The sequence below is a fragment of the Oryctolagus cuniculus genome, chromosome 7, assembly GCF_051225735.1.
Source record: "Oryctolagus cuniculus isolate XC-2025 breed Fujian yellow rabbit chromosome 7, ASM5122573v1, whole genome shotgun sequence".
NCBI classification, from domain to species: Eukaryota; Metazoa; Chordata; class Mammalia; order Lagomorpha; family Leporidae; genus Oryctolagus; species Oryctolagus cuniculus.
The window spans coordinates 144,798,451-144,816,052 of NC_142873.1; the positions used below are offsets into that span (position 1 = coordinate 144,798,451).

At 62.4% G+C, this 17,602-nt stretch overlaps 1 protein-coding gene across 27 annotated transcripts in view; it reads left to right on the plus strand.

Moving 5' to 3' along the window:
- The window catches only part of AHDC1 (AT-hook DNA binding motif containing 1), a 62,049-nt gene extending 46,353 nt beyond the window's left edge, over positions 1-15,696 (plus strand). For 26 of the 27 annotated variants that reach the window (XM_070079004.2, XM_070079017.2, XM_070079009.2 and 23 more), the window contains 2 exons: positions 269-5,206; positions 14,545-15,696. In XM_070079004.2, the coding sequence (XP_069935105.2) occupies positions 343-5,163 (4,821 nt within the window). In that variant the 5' untranslated portion in view covers positions 269-342 and the 3' untranslated portion in view covers positions 5,164-5,206; positions 14,545-15,696. The remainder of the gene's footprint in view (positions 1-268; positions 5,207-14,544) is intronic. The other variant, XR_016211192.1, reaches the window with a different exon arrangement.
- Positions 15,697-17,602: the final 1,906 nt, after the last annotated feature.

Sequence of the window (17,602 nt, forward strand, 5' to 3'; positions counted from 1 at the left end):
AGGCCATGCCCTTGGTAGGATTTCCCAGCCTCCTTCTTAAGTCGACCCGAGCGCTCCCCTTGCTGTTCCCTTGGGCTTCCCTGCAGAGGCGGGGGTCTGTTCTCCCTGAGCCCATAGCCAGGGTCTCCAGGGCAGGTGAGTTGTCAGTAAGAACCGGGGCCCATGCATGTGGTGCTTTGAGAGGGCTGGGGGAAGGCCCAGGGGTTCACTGAGAAGAGAAGCTGGTGAGGTGTTCAGTGAGGGACCTCCCGCCTGTCCTGCCCAACAGGTCCTGGTCCCGGCTTCTCGCACCCTCATGTCAGCCCCGGCCCCGCCCGGCGGCCCGCGGAGGACAAGGTCAGGATGCGTGTGAAGCCCCAGGGCCTGGTGGTGACTTCCAGTGCCGTGTGCAGCTCTCCTGACTACCTCCGGGAGCCCAAGTACTACCCCGGCGGCCCCCCCACCCCCCGGCCCTTGCTGCCCTCCCGGCCCCCCGCCAGCCCACCTGACAAGGGCTTTTCCACCCACGCCTTCTCCGAGAACCCACGCCCACCCCCACGCCGGGACCCCAGCACCCGGCGCCCACCAGTCCTCGCCAAGGGGGACGACCCACTGCCCCCGCGGGCAGCCAGGCCCGTCTCACAGGCCCGCTGCCCTACACCGGCGGGCGACAGCAGCAGCTCCCACCGCCGCTGGGACAACGGGCGGGTGACCCTGCGACCAGTGGTGCAGCTGATTGACATCATGAAGGACCTGACCCGGCTCTCCCAGGACCTGCAGCACAGCGGCGTGCACCTGGACTGCGGTGGGCTCCGGCTCAGCCGCCCGCCTGCCCCGCCACCCGGAGACCTCCAATACAGCTTCTTCTCCTCCCCCAGCCTGGCCAACAGCATCCGCAGCCCCGAGGAGCGGGCCACCCCCCATGCCAAGTCGGAACGGCCCAGCCACCCCCTCTATGAGCCTGAACCTGAGCCTAGGGAGAGTCCCCCGCCTGGCCAAGGCCATAGTCCCGGAGCCACGGCTGCAGCCCCCGGGCTGCCCCCAGAGCCGGAGCCAGACGGCCCTGATTACTCGGAGCTCGCGGATGCCGACATCCTCAGTGAGCTGGCCTCCCTTACGTGCCCTGAGGCCCAGCTGCTGGAGGCCCAAGCCCTTGAACCCCCTTCTCCGGAGCCGGAGCCTCAGCTCCTGGACCCCCAGCCCCGCTTTCTGGACCCGCAGGCTCTAGAGCCGCTCGGGGAAGCTTTGGAGCTGCCGCCCCTGCAGCCGCTTGCCGATCCGTTGGGGCTGCCGCCTCTGACGCTGCAGGCCCTGGACACCCTGCCTGACTCCCTGGAGTCGCAGCTGCTCGACCCTCAGGCGCTCGACCCCTTGCCCAAGTTGCTGGACGTCCCGGGTCGCCGTCTGGAGCCTCAGCAGCCCCTGGGGCACTGCCCGCTGGCGGAGCCCTTGCGCCTGGACTTGTGCTCACCCCACGGCCCCCCCGGGCCTGAGGGCCACCCCAAGTACGCCTTGCGGCGCACTGATAGGCCAAAGATTCTGTGTCGCCGGCGGAAAGCCGGACGGGGACGCAAGGCAGACGCTGGACCCGAGGGCCGCCTGCTGCCCCTTCCTATGCCCACAGGGCTGGCGGCTGCCCTGGCTGAGCCCCCTCCCCCTCCACCGCCTCCACCGCCTCCTGCGCTGCCGGGCCCGGGCCCAGTCCCAGTCCCGGAGCTGGAGCCAGAATCTTCCCAGACGCCCATGGTCCCCAGCCGCAAAGGCAAGTGCCGGGGTGTGCGGCGCATGGTGGTGAAGATGGCCAAGATCCCTGTGTCGCTGGGCCGGCGGAACAAGACCACGTACAAAGTGTCCTCCCTGAGCAGCAGCCTGAGCGTGGAGGGCAAGGAGCTGGGCCTCCGTGTGTCCGCGGAGCCCACGCCCCTGCTGAAGATGAAGAACAACGGGCGGAACGTGGTGGTGGTCTTCCCGCCCGGCGAGATGCCCATCATCCTCAAACGCAAGCGCGGCCGTCCCCCGAAGAACCTGCTGCTGGGTCCCGGCAAGCCCAAGGAGCCGGCCGTGGTGGCCGCCGAGACGGCCACTGTGGCAGCGGCCACCATGGCCATGCCAGAGGTGAAGAAGCGGCGGAGGAGGAAGCAGAAGCTGGCATCGCCTCAGCCGTCCTACGCGGCCGACGCCAACGACAGCAAGGCCGAGTACTCGGACGTGCTGGCCAAGCTGGCCTTCCTGAACCGCCAGAGCCAGTGCGCTGGGCGGTGCTCGCCGCCCCGCTGCTGGACACCCAGCGAGCCCGAGTCGGTGCACCAGGCCCCTGACACCCAGAGCATCTCCCACTTCCTGCATCGCGTGCAGGGCTTCCGGCGGCGCGGGGGCAAAGCAGGCGGTTTCGGCGGCCGGGGCGGGGGCCACGCGGCCAAGGCAGCCCGGTGCTCCTTCAGTGACTTCTTCGAGGGCATCGGCAAGAAGAAGAAGGTGGTGGCAGTGGCAGGCGCTGGGCTCGGGGCCCCCGGCCTCACTGAGCTGGGGCACCCACGCAAGCGGGGCAGGGGGGAGGTGGACGCCGTGACCGGGAAGCCCAAGCGCAAGAGGCGGTCCCGGAAGAATGGGACTCTGTTCCCGGAGCAGGTGCCCGGCGGCCCCGGCTTCGGGGAGGCGGGCGCTGAGTGGGCCGGAGACAAGGCAGGCGGCTGGGCCCCTCACCATGGGCACCCAGGTGGGCAGGCCGGCCGAAACTGTGGGTTTCAGGGGACCGAGGCCCGGGCCTTTGCCTCCTCGGGGCTGGAGAGTGGGGCCTCGGGCCGAGGCAGCTATTACAGCACGGGCACACCCTCGGGCCAGAGCGAGCTCAGCCAGGAGCGCCAGAACCTCTTCACCGGCTACTTCCGCTCGCTGCTCGACTCCGATGACTCCTCGGACCTCTTGGACTTCGCGCTCTCAGCCTCTCGCCCAGAGTCCCGGAAGGCATCAGGCACCTATGCGGGGCCGCCCACCAGCGCCCTGCCTGCTCAGCGGGGCCTGGCCACCTTCCCCAGCCGGGGAACCAAAGCCAGCCCGGTGGCAGTAGGCAGCAGTGGAGCTGGGGCAGACCCCTCCTTCCAGCCTGTCCTGCCCGCTCGCCAGACCTTCCCCCCGGGCAGGGCTGCGAGCTATGGGATAACCCCGGCCACCTCGGACTGCCGGGCGGCCGAGACCTTCCCCAAGCTGGCTCCCCCACCCTCAGCCGTGGCCCGTTCGCCCACGGCCCACCCGCCTGCCAACACCTACCCACCCCAGTATGGCGGCTATGGGACTGGACAGAGCGTTTTCGCCCCAGCTAAGCCCTTCACGGGCCAAGACTGTGCAAACAGCAAGGACTGCAGCTTTGCCTACGGCAGCGGCAACAGCCTGCCCGCCTCGCCCAGCAGCGCCCACAGCGCTGGCTATGCCCCACCGCCGACTGGGGGCCCCTGCCTGCCACCCAGCAAGGCCTCCTTCTTCAACAGCTCCGAGGCGGCCCCCTTCTCTGGCTCCGCCCCGACACCCCTGCGCTGTGACAGCCGGGCCAGCACCGTCTCGCCCGGTGGCTACATGGTGCCCAAGGGCACCACGGCTTCTGCCACCTCTGCAGCCTCTGCCGCCTCCTCCTCATCCTCCTCTTTCCAGCCCTCGCCCGAGAACTGTCGGCAGTTTGCGGGGGCTTCTCAGTGGCCTTTCCGGCAGGGCTATGGGGGCCTGGACTGGGCCTCCGAGGCCTTTAGTCAGCTCTACAATCCCACTTTCGACTGCCACGTCAGCGAGCCCAACGTGATCCTGGACATCTCCAACTACACGCCCCAGAAGGTGAAGCAGCAGACGGCTGTGTCCGAGACCTTCTCGGAGTCGTCCTCCGACAGCACCCAGTTCAGTCAGCCCGTGGGCGGCGGCGGCAGCGGCTTCCGGCGTGCCAACAGCGAGGCCTCCAGCAGCGAGGGCCAGTCGAGCCTGTCCAGCCTGGAGAAGCTGATGATGGACTGGAACGAGGCCTCCTCCGCCCCCGGCTACAACTGGAACCAGAGTGTCCTCTTCCAGAGCAGCTCCAAGCCGGGCCGTGGACGGCGGAAGAAGGTGGACCTGTTCGAGGCCTCGCACCTCGGCTTCCCGACGTCCGCCCCAGCTGCCGCCTCGGGTTACCCGTCCAAACGCAGTACCGGGCCCCGGCAGCCACGGGGAGGGCGGGGCGGTGGGGCCTGCTCCGCCAAGAAGGAGCGGGGTGGGGCGGCGGCCAAAGCCAAGTTCATCCCCAAGCCTCAGCCCGTCAACCCGCTGTTCCAGGACAGTCCGGACCTCGGCCTGGACTACTACAGCGGGGACAGCAGCATGTCCCCACTCCCCTCGCAATCGAGGGCCTTTGGCGTGGGAGAGCGAGACCCCTGTGACTTCATGGGACCCTACTCCATGAACCCGTCCACGCCTTCCGACGGCACCTTTGGCCAGGGCTTCCATTGTGATTCGCCCAGCCTGGGTGCCCCTGAGCTCGACGGCAAGCACTTCCCGCCACTGGCCCACCCACCCACGGTGTTTGATGCTGGCCTGCAGAAGGCATACTCGCCCACCTGCTCGCCCACGCTGGGCTTCAAGGAAGAACTGCGGCCACCGCCCACAAAGCTGACCGCCTGCGAGCCCCTCAAGCACGGGCTCCAGGGGGCCAGCCTGGGCCACACGGCTGCAGCCCAGGCCCACCTGAGCTGCCGGGACCTGCCCCTGGGCCAGCCTCACTACGACTCCCCCAGCTGCAAGGGCACAGCCTATTGGTACCCGCCAGGCTCAGCTGCCCGCAGCCCGCCCTATGAAGGCAAGGTAGGGGCAGGGCTGCTTGCTGACTTCCTGGGCAGGACGGAGGCCGCGTGCCTCAGTGCCCCCCACCTGGCTAGCCCACCGGCCACGCCCAAGGCCGACAAAGAGCCACTGGAGATGGCCCGGCCGCCCGGCCCACCCCGTGGCCCTGCTGCAGCTGCTGCTGGCTATGGCTGTCCTCTCCTTAGTGACTTGACCCTCTCCCCTGTGCCGAGGGACTCGCTGCTGCCCCTGCAGGACAGCGCCTACAGGTATCCAGGCTTTATGCCGCAGGCGCATCCTGGCCTGGGTGGGGGCCCCAAGAGCGGCTTCCTGGGGCCCATGGCAGAACCTCACCCTGAGGACACATTCACCGTCACCTCCCTGTAGTGCCAACTGAAGTGCCGACTGGACCGCGAGGTTTTGTTCCTGGGTGAGTCTGGGGATATGGGAGCAGTGGGCAGAGGCTGGGGGCAGAGGGCTGAGGACCATGGAGCTGGGGAAGGGGCAGGGGATGTGCAGGACCCCTGGGTCTCGTTTGAGCACGAGACGCGGAGCCTGGCAGTGGCAAACAGGGACTCAGGGCTAGATGTTTTGTGGCCAGGCGGGGAGGAGTTGGGTGCTCGTGTGGGGAGCCCACCGGCGGGCTCAGACATCCCAGAAGTCCTGCTACTGAAATGGCTGGAGGACCATGGCCAGGGTGGGCTCCATCTCTGTCCCTCATTTGTGCTAGCTCATGAGTTCCTGGGAAATGCTCACCACCGGGCTCCTCACAGAGCAGGGCGTTTGCACTGCTCAGTGTGAGCAGGAGAAGGGCCGCCCCCACTTCCTGGGTGCTTCAGAGGTGCCAAGACTCAGCCGGCGCGTGGTCTTGGTCACACGCTCATCGAGGGTGTTATAGAGTGGCCCAAGGAGTCTGCTCTCGGCCCCCCAGGGGATACCCCCACAGGCCATTTTGTGATGTCTTAGGCCTGGGGTGGGCTCTGTGGTCAGAGACTATGGGCCAGGTAGGGGTCCCGTGATGGGGAAGGGGTGCTGGGATTCGTGCGCTGCTGGGGACTCCCGGCAGAGGGGCTGTCCCATCAGTGCCGCGCCCCTGGAGGAGCCGTTGCCTTTCTCGCAGCCGAAGGCTTTGCTGAGAGTTCAGTTAAATACTGCGAGCTCTCCCGTATGATTTTTGTCAGGTACTGTGACCTCATTAGGTGGAGTCAGTTTTAGTGTCCTCAAGATTTGGCGTTTAAGAAAGGAAAGAAGAAGAGAAAGTACCCCCACAATGGTGAAAGGGAGCAGGGTTGAAGGCGTTTTCTCCACCAACAACCTGCTCCAGAAATACAGTCACAACCGGCCCCCTCTGGGCCAAGACAGCTTCACAGATTGGCCCAGCCATGGTGGCCCAGCTGGGTGGCCTGGGGACACATCCGAGCCCCGGAGCCCTTCACCCCTGCTGCCACCACAGCCTCCTGGGAGCTGCTGTTCCAGAGAGCAGGTCGCCTGGCCAGCTCTGTCCGTGCTCTCCGTGCTCTGGGGGCACCATTCGAGGCCAGGGTGACTCGAGATCCTGAGGCCGTGTCTGTGGGCATTTGGTGCCCCGTTGCTGCCAGTACCCCCCTCCCCGGGGCCCAGTGGCAAGGACTGCACATGGGGGTCAGGAGGTCTGGGGCAGGTGCGGTCCATGGTTGACCACCCACTTGCTGCACGCCCTTGACCAAGCTTTTGCCCCTCTGGGCCTCTCTCTCCCCATCTGTCCAAGGAAATGGACCCCGTGAATCTCTCAGGCTCTTGCAGCTCTGTGTGGCAGAGACAATGGACCAAAGTTGTTGTTGTTGTTTTTTTTTCCTTTGGCAGCGTATTTTCCTTTCTCGCGAGGCCAGGCCAAGATTAAAATGGCCTTCCATTCCCCTTGCGTCTCACTGCAGATCTGAAGCAGGCCAGGAAGAAGCTGCTTAGGGTTTAAAATGTCAAATTCTTGATCCTTCTCACTGGAGGGGAGATGTCTCGTGGATAATCCAAAAAATGTGGAATAATCCAAAAACCGTTCCTCCCAGGCTCCAGGAGGGAGAATGAGCGGGTGTGGGGGCTGGGTGTTTGGGCAGGTCACAGCTCAGTGAAATGCCTAACAGAGCCACCCAGGGAGGCCTGGACGCAGGAGAAACTGGGACACCATCCAGCCCCACGTCCTGGCCGCACTCCCCACTCAGGCAGGGACTTAACAGCGCCGTCCTCCAACCCATGCATTCAGTTGTTCCAGGGACATCTGTCCAGCACCTCCGATAAGCCAGGCACTGGGGGCACCACAGTGAACACTGCAGATGAGGCTCGGGTCCTCGGGGGACTTCCAGTTGGGAGGGAGAGACAGTGAGCAGAATGACACAAAGCATTTGATGATTACGGCCCTGGAGAGGACTGTGCAGGAGAAAACCAGCGAGGAGGCTGTGAGAGCCTCCGCCAGGCTGACCAGACCCCAGAGCTGGTGCTGAAGGAAGCGGGGGAGCGGCAGGTGCGCTCTGGGCAGAGGGAACGCAGCGGGGAGCCGTGGCCACGGGGGCTCAGCTTCGTGGGCAGCCGGAAAGCTGAGTGAGGGGCCACCCATTCAGGGCGTTGCTAGGACTTGAAGTCTTGAGACAAATGGGGACCCACCCAGGAGTCCTCAGCCGGGATGCCGGGGGCTGCAGTGGGGAGACCACTGGGGCAGTCTAGGCAGGCAGTGATGGTGAGCTTGGACCGAGGTGGTGGAAGAACTGTCTCGCTTCTCCAAGGCAGGTTTCCTCGTCGGTGGCAACCCTCCGGGACCAGGGACTGGCTGCAGCCGTCGTGGGAGGGAGTACAGGTTGGGGATGCAGGAAAGAGGGAGTCACGTTGTCGCCAGAGAGCACAGCAGAAAGGACAATGACACGCTCATTCCCCAGCGAACGGGCACTGGAGGAGCAGTAATTCAGCTCAGCCTCACGTCCTGAGCCCCAGCGGGCTCGTTCAGTGCCAGGCGCTGGGCAGACAAAGCAGAAATGGCCCCTGTCCTCGCTCCCAGCGTCCACCTCAGGAAGCCAATGCAAGTACACAGAGAACCCGACAGCACGTGCTAGCCAGAGGCAGGCAGGGACGGAGACTGCATGTCAGCCGGTTGGGGTTGTGGTCAGAAGCCATCCCTCTGCCCCCTTGGGAGAGGAGGGACGCGCATTTGTGCTAGTCCCTTCTGCTGTGCCTGCCCTCACAGTGCCTGCCCCTGCCCCCATTGCAGAGTTGAGGAAACAGCTGTGAACCTTGTACAGGGGATGCATAGTTAGAAAATGGTGGAGCTGGTGTTGGTTTGTTTTGTTTTGTTTTTTGTTGTTTTTGTTTTTGAGATTGATTTATTTGAAAGGCAGAATGATGAGGAAGAGAGAAATCTTCCATAATCTGGTTTACTCCCCAAATGGCTGCAACATCCAGGGCTGAGCCAGGTCAAAGCCAGGAGCCAGGAACTCCATCCGGGTCTCCCACGTGGGTGCAGGGGTCCAAGGATTTGGGCCATCCTCCTGCTGCTTTCCCAGGCACATTAGCAGGGAGCTGGATTGGAAGCAGAGCAGCTGGAACACAAACCAACACTCAGACAGGGGATGCAGGCATTGCACCAGGCAGCTTCACCCGTCATACCACAGCGCTGGCACCAGTGGTGAAGCCACGGTCATAGTGGACCCCGCGCTGCCTCTGCACAGCCTGGGGGCCGCTCCACCCCCACAACCCTGACTCCCCATCTGCAGAGTTACGGCTTGGGGTGGGCAATTACTGCAGTTCCTTCTGAGTCTGACATTTTTCAAAGAATTTTGAGGTTCTGTGGAAGAAGCTGCTTTTGAACTTGACCTTGAAGGATAGGCAAGATTAGGAGACTGGAGGGAGGATATTCCAGGCAGGGGGAACTGTGAGCCAAGGCAGGTCACCTCCCACTGTGAATTAGGACGTGAAAGGTCAGAGGAGGCAGAGGCGGGAATGTGGGACCCGGCTGGCCCGAGCTGTGGCTGATGGGTCAAGGGAGGGGGGCCTGGGGCCCACGCAGGCATCTTCTCTGGTTCCGTAGATAGAAAGCAGAGCCAGACAGACTGGCTCCATGTGAGACCCCCTCAGGCTGAAGCCGGGCCCTTCCAGCCCCTGGAGTGGGGCGGGAAGGGTAGGATGAACCCTCCAAAGTGTCCAGGAATCTCGAGTCCCTCTCCCCTCTCGGGTCTGGACCTGAGGCCAAGACAAATGTCACAGGTCCTCCAAGGCCACACCAGCTGGGGCCTGACTGGAGCAGGAAACCCTTCCCAAAGCCACCATCCAGCTGGGGTCATCAGGCATGCCCAGGCCTGGGCCAGGCCCCGGCTGCTCTGGGCTTTGTCTAAGTCTTGGAACCTCAGGAGGTCACTTGATCTTGCCTCTGGCTCTGAGCAAAAGGCCTCACGTCCCGCTCAGCCAGTCCTGCCCTGCCCCTTCTGGGCTTGTGCTCGGACCCCTCTCAGGCCATCGTCGCTCCCGCAGCCGAGCTTAGGCCAGGTCCTTGTTTCCTGGGAAGGCAGTCTCTCCTTGCCCGCTGCCCCACGTCCTGGAGCAGGGCCCCCACACGAGGCTGGTGGCTGGCCACCTCCCCGTGCACGGCCTGGTGCTGTCACTCACCAGCTAGTGGCTCTTTGCGTCTCTTGGGAGAATCCACTGTGATTCCGTGTGAGCTTCTGGCCGCTGGCGTGCAGTGGGCCTGTGATCCGTGGCAGGTGGTTGGGTGGATCGGCTCCCCCCCACAGACTGGGTTCTGGGGCCTCTGACCCCGGCCCTCCGAGTCGTGCACCCTGCCTCTTGCCCCTCTACTCAGCACCACAGGTCCCCAGCTGCTCTCCTAGGATGGGTCTTGGGTTCTAATGTGGATTTGGGGCCTTTGAAGGGAGGCCCCAAAGTATCACTTCATTCTTCACCTTAGAGCTGGGCTGAGTCCTCCCTGGGGGGCCCCGGGACAAGGTGAGTCACAGACACCACCCCCCCCCCCCAGGGACCCAGGGCCTGACAGACAACAAGACTCACTCAAAAATAACTGGAGTCCACTGGGAACCCTGTCCACACAGACCCACCGGAGCCTCTCTCCCAGAGCAAACAGTCCGGAAACATGGCCGCGTGACTGTAATCTCGCGTGACTTGTCTCCTGGAGCACTTGCTGTCTTTGTCACAGCCTGGGCCGCCATGGGAGGCGGGTTAGCTCCACATCCAGCCTGTGTGGGTTCGCAGCCTGCTCTGGGCCGGGCACTGCATCTGGTACCGAGGGGGCCGCTGGACGAGACAGGCGACAGCCCGCCCTCCTGGGGCTTACAGGCGGCCATTTCCCGGGGAAGGACCGGAACACTGCCACAGGGGTCTCCAGGGACCACCCCCTGCCCCATGTGAACCGAGTGGGCAGTGGGAGCTTCCGGAGGCCAGAGATGGGTCTTGAATTTGACTTCAGCTCAGCCACCTGGGTCTCCGGCCCACCCCCCATCCTCACCCGCCGTGCTTCTCATTTTGCCCGCCAAAGTGCTTATTCCTCAGCGTTCTTCGATGCACGGTGTCTGGAGCCCCTAAAATATTTATTGGATGAATTGATTAAAACACATCTGCTCCTGTGACTGTTGCTTAACACCTTTGGATTGCATCCTTCCCACTCCAGCCTCCTTGCCTGCAAAATCAAGACCCAGCTTCCTGGTGTGGCCTTGAAGGTATCCAAGGCTCTGTCCTGGCACCCAGACTGCTCCAGCCTGACCTCCCTCACGCACCCCCTTCCTTAGCAGCCCCCGGGGAGCAGGTCAGGTCAGGAGGGAGTTTCCACTGTGCTCTTTCCCAGATCGCCCTGCGTTTCTGCGGTTCCCTGGCCTGGGATGCCCTTTCCTGCCCACCGTGGTCTCCCACCTGTCAGTTCCTATCTTTCACTCATACCTCACCTCCTCCAAGAAGCATTCCAGGATCCTTCCCAGACCAGTTAACTGTAGATCTCTATGGCAGGATGACAGCCCTTCCTGGGAATGTCCTGCTCTCCACGCCGCCTCCTTGGAGCCCATTACTCATCTGTGCCCACCACCCTCCCCTCCCCCACTGCATCTCCTCACATCTGGGTCATTTCAGGTTTGTTTGTTAAAAAAAAAAAAAAAAAAAAAAAAAACCTCGAGTCAAATGTGTAGAACAGGGAGAAAGGCTGAGTGGCAGAGGCTGGGCATAGGGCACCCTCACCCCCCGCCCCCCGTCACCATGAAAGGCTGCAGATGGGGCCAAGAGGAGGTGTGTAAGTGCACCGGCCGCAGCTCTCTGGGGTCACTGAGCCTCTGCAGTTCCCAGGGTGCCGTCTCTGCCAGTTCACGGGGTGGGGAACGACTCACCGCAGGGCTCGGAGCCACCCAGGCCTCAAAGCACAGAAGGGCAGAGCCAGGCAGGGCCCGTGAGGCCCGCCCAGCGCGTTGTTCTCGCCCCTTGCTCCGCCTCAGTGGCACACGTAGCAGCCCTTGGTAGCGCCCGTCTTGCCATAGGGCATCTGCAGCCGGGCTGATGGTGGCTGCGGTGGGTGGGGGTCAGGGAGGCGGGAGCCACCCCGAGGTTGCTGAGTGACTGTGGGTGCGGACCCCGTGCGGGTTGTTGAGTGGCCTCTGTGCCCACTGCCGAGGCAGTGACTGGCAGAGCTGGAGTTTAAGGGACTCTCAGTTCAGTGTGGACGCAGGCTTTGAGGTGCTTCTTGAGCTAGGGAGACCCACTCGGACCCCCGCCCCGCAGTTCCCATCGCCTCTCGGGGGCCCTCGTGATGCCTCGGGGAGCTGCCGGCCCAGCCAGCCTGACGGGATTTCTGTCCGTCAGGTGTGGCCTGAGCCCTGGGAAGCAGAATCCTCTGCACCCTGAGGTGACTGACAGGAATGACCACCTGGAGGTGGGGGCGGGGCAGCCTTCCATTTAGGGCGCCATTTTAACACCCTTACTTTACCGAGTAGAAACAAGCCCAGACAGGGAAAGGCCTTGCTCTAGGTCACACAGCAGATCACTCTCGGGTTCTCTTGTCCTGTCCTGGCCTTGTGCTGTACTGCCTTGTTCGACATCGAGACCCCCTTGGAGGGCAGAGGCTGGAGAGAGGAGCCGAGGCCTCACCCCTGCCCCGGCAGCTACTGGTGTGAGCAGCTCCTTCCGGACAACCTGACTTATCGCTGGTCTGTAGCGCTCTGACTCTGCTCAGCTGTCCCCCTGCAGCGCCAGGGCCAGCCCCCCCGGCAGGCAGAGGCCACTTAATGCCCTGGCACCTCGGGTGCTAAAACTCTCAGAGCACGAGGACTCTGCGGAATATGGTGTGGCAGATGCTGCTCATGGAGGCACTAAAGGGTTAAGTCGTAGGACCAGTGGTGGGTGTCCTGGGGGCCAGGTGCATGCCAGCATTGGGGTACAGAGGTGCCGCACGCAGGTCTCTGCCCTGAGGAGCAGGACAGGAATGCCAAGTGCACAGGTAGCTATGGTAACGGGTGGCCATGACTAGGGAGCGTCCCGGAGGTGTGCAAGACCCGAGCTGGACCTTGACACGCCGGCCACCCTTGTACCCCTCAAGGCTCTGTTGTTCAGTGTGCACGCATACGGGACCCCAGCAGTGAGTTCAGAGCCTCGGCCCCTCCTGCTGAGATGGGGTGAGGGCCCCCCTCGTTCTTCCCAAGCCCCCAGGACTTCGCTTGGCACAGCCCCTGTCTCCGTGCACTGTAATTGCCTGGCTCGGGGCCTGCTCTGGGAGCCTGTCAACAGCAGGACCAGAGCTGTCCTGTTCTCTGCTTTGTCCCCAGCACCCAACACCATGCTGGGGCGTGCTGGCTTCCCTTGGGCGGATAGTTGAGCCCAGCGAGGTCAAGGCCCTCCACAGCCGCAGCCACAGCGCTCTCCCCCCACCCCCCCCCCGCTCCCCCGCCATTGCCGCCGGGATCCCTGGCCTTCGATTTTGCCCCATCCCCCAGATCCTGCCAGAGTCTGGCTGGCCAAGTCCTAAAAGCTGGGGAGGGCTGGGGAGGAGGAAGGTGAGCCTCGCCTGGCGGCTTAGCAGAGGGTGAGAAAGCCTCCTGCTGCCTGGCCGTGGGCACCGCAGGGAAGGTTCTGGCAGGAGCTGCCTGCTGGGCTGAGATCACCATGGAGACCTGGCTTGGAGAGGGTCACTGGCAGTGGCTAAGGGCTGGAGGGGGCGGGGGCGGCAGGGATTTGTGCAGAGACTTCCAGCCTGCCCTTGGGCCCTTGGGTGGGGGGAGTGCTGGGGTTCAGCACCATTGGTTTGCCAAGTGGGTTGGAGCAGCTGCCTAAACCTCCCCCTCACTTGTCACCCCCCACACACACTCTACCTGCCACCCCCACAAGGGTCCTCTAGCTTGGCAACTGTTCACCGGCCCAACAAAGCCGTCCTCTAGATAGAGGCCCCCAGCTCCCTGGCTGAGCCTGCACCCCCAGATACACTCACCCCGCCCCTCGCTGGATACCCCTCTCCTCTGGGCAGCTGGCCTGTTTGTCACCCTAACTGGGGAGTCCCCAGAGCAGCTTTTCTACCTATGGCCCCCACTGGAGCCCAGCTGCCTCCCTGGTGGGCACATGGCTCCCCCCACAGCGAATACCCCGCCGGGCGGACACGCAGCTCTCGCCCTCCCTCTCACACCTCTGCCTGCCACCTGGTCTGTGCACCAGGAGAGAGGGCTGCTCCAGGCCCTCGGGGGAGTCCTGGCAAGTCCAGCCTCGGGACAAAAGTCCTCCCCAGGGCTGACTGCCCGGCAGACAGCAGCCGAGGCTGAGCGGAATTTAAATGTGGCCCCGTCGCAAAAGGAAGCTAAGGAAGGGGATAGGGAGGAGCTTCCGCGCCGCTGGTGGGGAGAATGGGGGCTCGCCGAGGAGCCTGAGCACCCCGTGTGACAGCCGTCGCTTGCTGGAGGTGGGAGGCATGGATCCCGCTCTCGAAAGAAGATAGATCCCGAAGGGCCAGGCTGACGGCTGGGGGTCTTGGGAGTGGCCTAACCTGGTACTGTCCTGGGTGCCTTCCCACTGACCCCTCAAAGAACTAGGAGCCCAGAGGGTCCCGCCAGGCTGGGGTCTGGATAGGGAAATCAGGGCCCCAAGGCTCTGCAAACATAAGGACCATCTGAGAAAAGGGGGTTCTCCCAAGGCCAGGCGGCGATGCAGAGTAGGGGCTGGGGCATCTCCAGGAGGGCGGCGCAGAGCTGGGCTCCTTCCTCAGTCCCTGAGTTAGACTTCCTAGTCGCCTCACCCTCCACAGAACTGGGCGACTTTGCGGGATCCACACCTGTGCTGGCCTAGGGCTGTCACCCCTCAGAGCAGCCTGGGGCGGAGAAATGACCGAGCTGCTCCTGTTACACAGGGAGCCTGAGGCTGGGAAAATGCTGACAAACAGTAATTAGCTTAATTGATCATGCCACATAAAGCTGGGTCCTTAGACAGGCCTTTGTACTGCAGAGTAAACTGAGGCCCACAGGGCCCACCCTTGACTTGCCAGGATCCTAGAGAATGTTCAGTGTGCTGCCATCCGAACTCAGCTGGGTCTGACTCCAGAGAGAGCCAGAGCGCTCAGCCTGCTCCATTGCCTGCAACCCCATCTCCCCGGCAGGCAACTGAGCTCCGAGAGGGCCCAGAGCTACCCTGACATCCCCCGGGGCGGTGTGGAGTTCTGGGGAGAAGGGACAATGCAGTTAGCCCTGCAATCTGGAGGCGCGGCAGGGGTCCCGTCCCTCCCGAGACTCAAAGCCCAGTGTCCACCTGCCGCTGACTTCTGCCTCTTCTTCTGTTTCTTTGCAGCTTTCAGAAAACCAACGCCAAGATCCCTCCCAGCGTCCACATCGTCCTCTGGCAGGAGCGCCTGCCCCTCCACCTCCCGCCCCGTCCCACCTGCACCCCCTGCGCCCCATCTCCCCCCACCCCTCCCTGCCCATCTCCTCCACGCAGAAGCCGAAGGTGAGCCCTTTCTGCACAAAACCAGCAATTGTAAATACTTTTTAAAAATGTACAAAACTTAAAAACAAAACACAGTTTTAGAAAAAGACAAAAAAAAAAAAAGAGAGCGAGAGAGCGCGAGCGTGTGCAAGAGGTCGCGAGCGGGGCCCGAGGTGTCCAGAGCCCCTGCAAGAATGCACTGAGAAATTTATCTACAGGTCGTTTGACACAAATGAACAATATCCTATTTATTGTACATACTGTTTTATTATAAATCGTGGATTGTATATTGCATTCTGTAAACCTGCTGTGGTCCCGTGGTGTGCAAATTCGCATGGTCGGGGGGAGGGAGAAGAACCTCTTGCGGGAGCTTTTTTTTTTTCCTTTCTTTCTTATTTTTCACTCTTGGGTTTTCTCTTTTGTTGTTGTTGTTTTCTGTTGGCAGGACACACCCAAAGATCCAAGTTTGTATTAAAAAGAAATGAAAAAAAGCAAAAAAAAAAAAAAAAAAAAACCAACCTCGTGTCTTGTGAGCAGGGGTGAGTGGGGGTGGCTGGGTTTGGTCCCCAGAGGGGTTGAAATACCTCTGCGTGTTCCTTACCTTGGAGTTCTGCGTTCTGCCCGAGAGCTGTGTCACCATTGCCCGCCTGAGCCCCCCAGTCCCACCCCGACACCGAGTCACCCCGTTCATGGATCTTTATACTTCACCCCAGATCCTGGGACCCTCACCCCTGCCAAGTTCCAGGTCTCCCTTTCTGTGGACCCCCAGTCCTTGGTCTCCTCTCCCTGAGACCTGCCCCGGTCACTATGGGCCAGATTGTAGGTCTCCCCCGTCCGACTCCCTCATTCCAGCCGAGGGCCCAGGTCTCTGCCTCAGGTCCCTTCATTTATCTTGTGTGGCCCTGGCCTCGGGGCCCCGTCATTCTGGCCTGGCTCAGGGCCACTTACCTCTGAGACCCTCATTCCATCCCGAGCCCAAGAACACCTGTGAGCCCCTGTTTGTGAGTCTGCCCCAGCTGCTGGGTCTCCTGCACCTCTGGCCCCCTACTTGACCCCGGCACACCACATCTGCTTTGCAGAACCCAAGACAGGACCAGGCCGGTCACTCCCATCTCCTGCCTTCCACATGCCAGGTCTGTGCTTGCTTTTAGCCGTCAGGGGCCCTGGAGGGGCTGAAGTTTCCCTCTGCCGACCGGTGGGTGCTCTTGGCTGTCCTTGCCTGAGCCAGGCCATTCTGGGCCTTGGGAGGCTTTCCCATGACCAGATATCTTGTGTTACAGCTCTGCTGGACGTGGCTTCTCCATGTCCCTGCGCAGTGACGCTCAGGGGGACACCCAGGGCAGTTCCACATGCCCTGCCCTCCCTGACCCAACCAGCAAAACCCTTGGCTTGAGGGGGCAACACGCACCTCTTCTTGGCATCCCTGCCTGGAAGAAGAGGCAGGACTCGGGTCACAGTCCCCAGAACAGCAGCCGCTGTGCTAGAGGACAGGCTCGCACGCTGCCCGCCTGGCATGTCCCCAAGGCTCAGAGACTAACACGCTGTCCTGCCCTTCCTGCCTGCAGACTGGGAGGCACCAATGCCACACCAGCGTTGGCCTCCCGGTGGCGAGCAGGAAGCAGGGAGACCTCCCTGAGGGTCAGGCAGGTGACCGTTTCTAAAGAGCCAAGGCTAGGATGCTAGGCAGGAAAATGAGGGCATTCCCAGAGGATGAAAGCGCAAGCAAAGGCCAGTGCCGAGAGGGTGGCAGGAGGGAAAAGCCATACAATGAGGTCTGCTTGGGTGGGGGGCAGGGCTTTGGAGAGGTCACTCTGGGCAAGGTGGGGCTGGGTGGAGGCAGAACCAGTGGGTGAGGCTGGGCTGGGCCAAAGCCGGAAGAGGTGTGCTCAGCAGGGGCCTCTGGGCTGAGTTGGCCTGGGGGGGGGGGGGGGGCGGGGACAGATCTCTAAGAGGGTGAGATCTGCTAGGTTGAGCCGGGAGTGTGGGGGATGAGGGAGAGGTTTTCTGTTAAAAAAAAAATAGAAAAAAGAAAAGGAGACTCCTTTATTTGAAAGAGTTACAGAGGGGGAGAAGCAGAGGCAGAGAGACAGAACGAGAGAGAGAGATCTTTCATACTCTGGTTCACTCCCCAAATGGCCATAATGGCTAGGCTGAAGCCAGGAGCCAGGAGCTTCAGCCGGGTCTCCCACATGAATACAGGGACCCAAGCACTTGGGTCATCTTCCACTGCTTTCCCAGGAGCATTAGCAGGGAGCTGGATCAGAAGTGGAGCAGCCAAGACTCTTAACTGGCACCCACATGGAATGCTGGCACTGCTTTAACCAGCGCTGCTTTTTTTTTCCCCCAGGCAGAGTTAGACAGTGAGAGAGAGAGACAGAGAGAAATGTCTTCCTTCCATTGGTTCACTCCCCTAATGGCCGCTACGGCCGGCGCTGTGCTGATCCGAAGGCAGGAGCCAGGTGCTTCCTCCTGGTCTCCCATGCGGGTGCAGGGAACCAAGCACTTGGGCCATCCTCCACTGCCCTCCTGGGCCACAGCAGAGAGCTGGACTGGAAGAGGAGCAACCAGGACTAGTACCCGGTGCCCCAACCAGGATTAGAACCCGGGGTGCTGGCGCCGCAGGTGGAGGATTAGCCTAGTGAGCCACAGCGCGGGCCCACCAACACTACTTTTATGCCACAGTGCCAGCCCCAGGCAGAGCTTTTCCATGCAAAGGACTGATGCTGAGCGTGAGATGGGCTTTGAGAAGGGAGAAGGTCAGTGAAGAGATGCGGGCCCAGGGCTCCGGAATTGAGGCGGAGAGGGGAGACACAGGAAGGAAATGGGAGTCCAGGCAGGTGGCTGAGTGCAGAGGTGGTGGTGTTCACTTTAGAAAGGACAGGAAATGCCTGGGGAGAGCAGGAAGGGCACAGAGAAGTGGTGG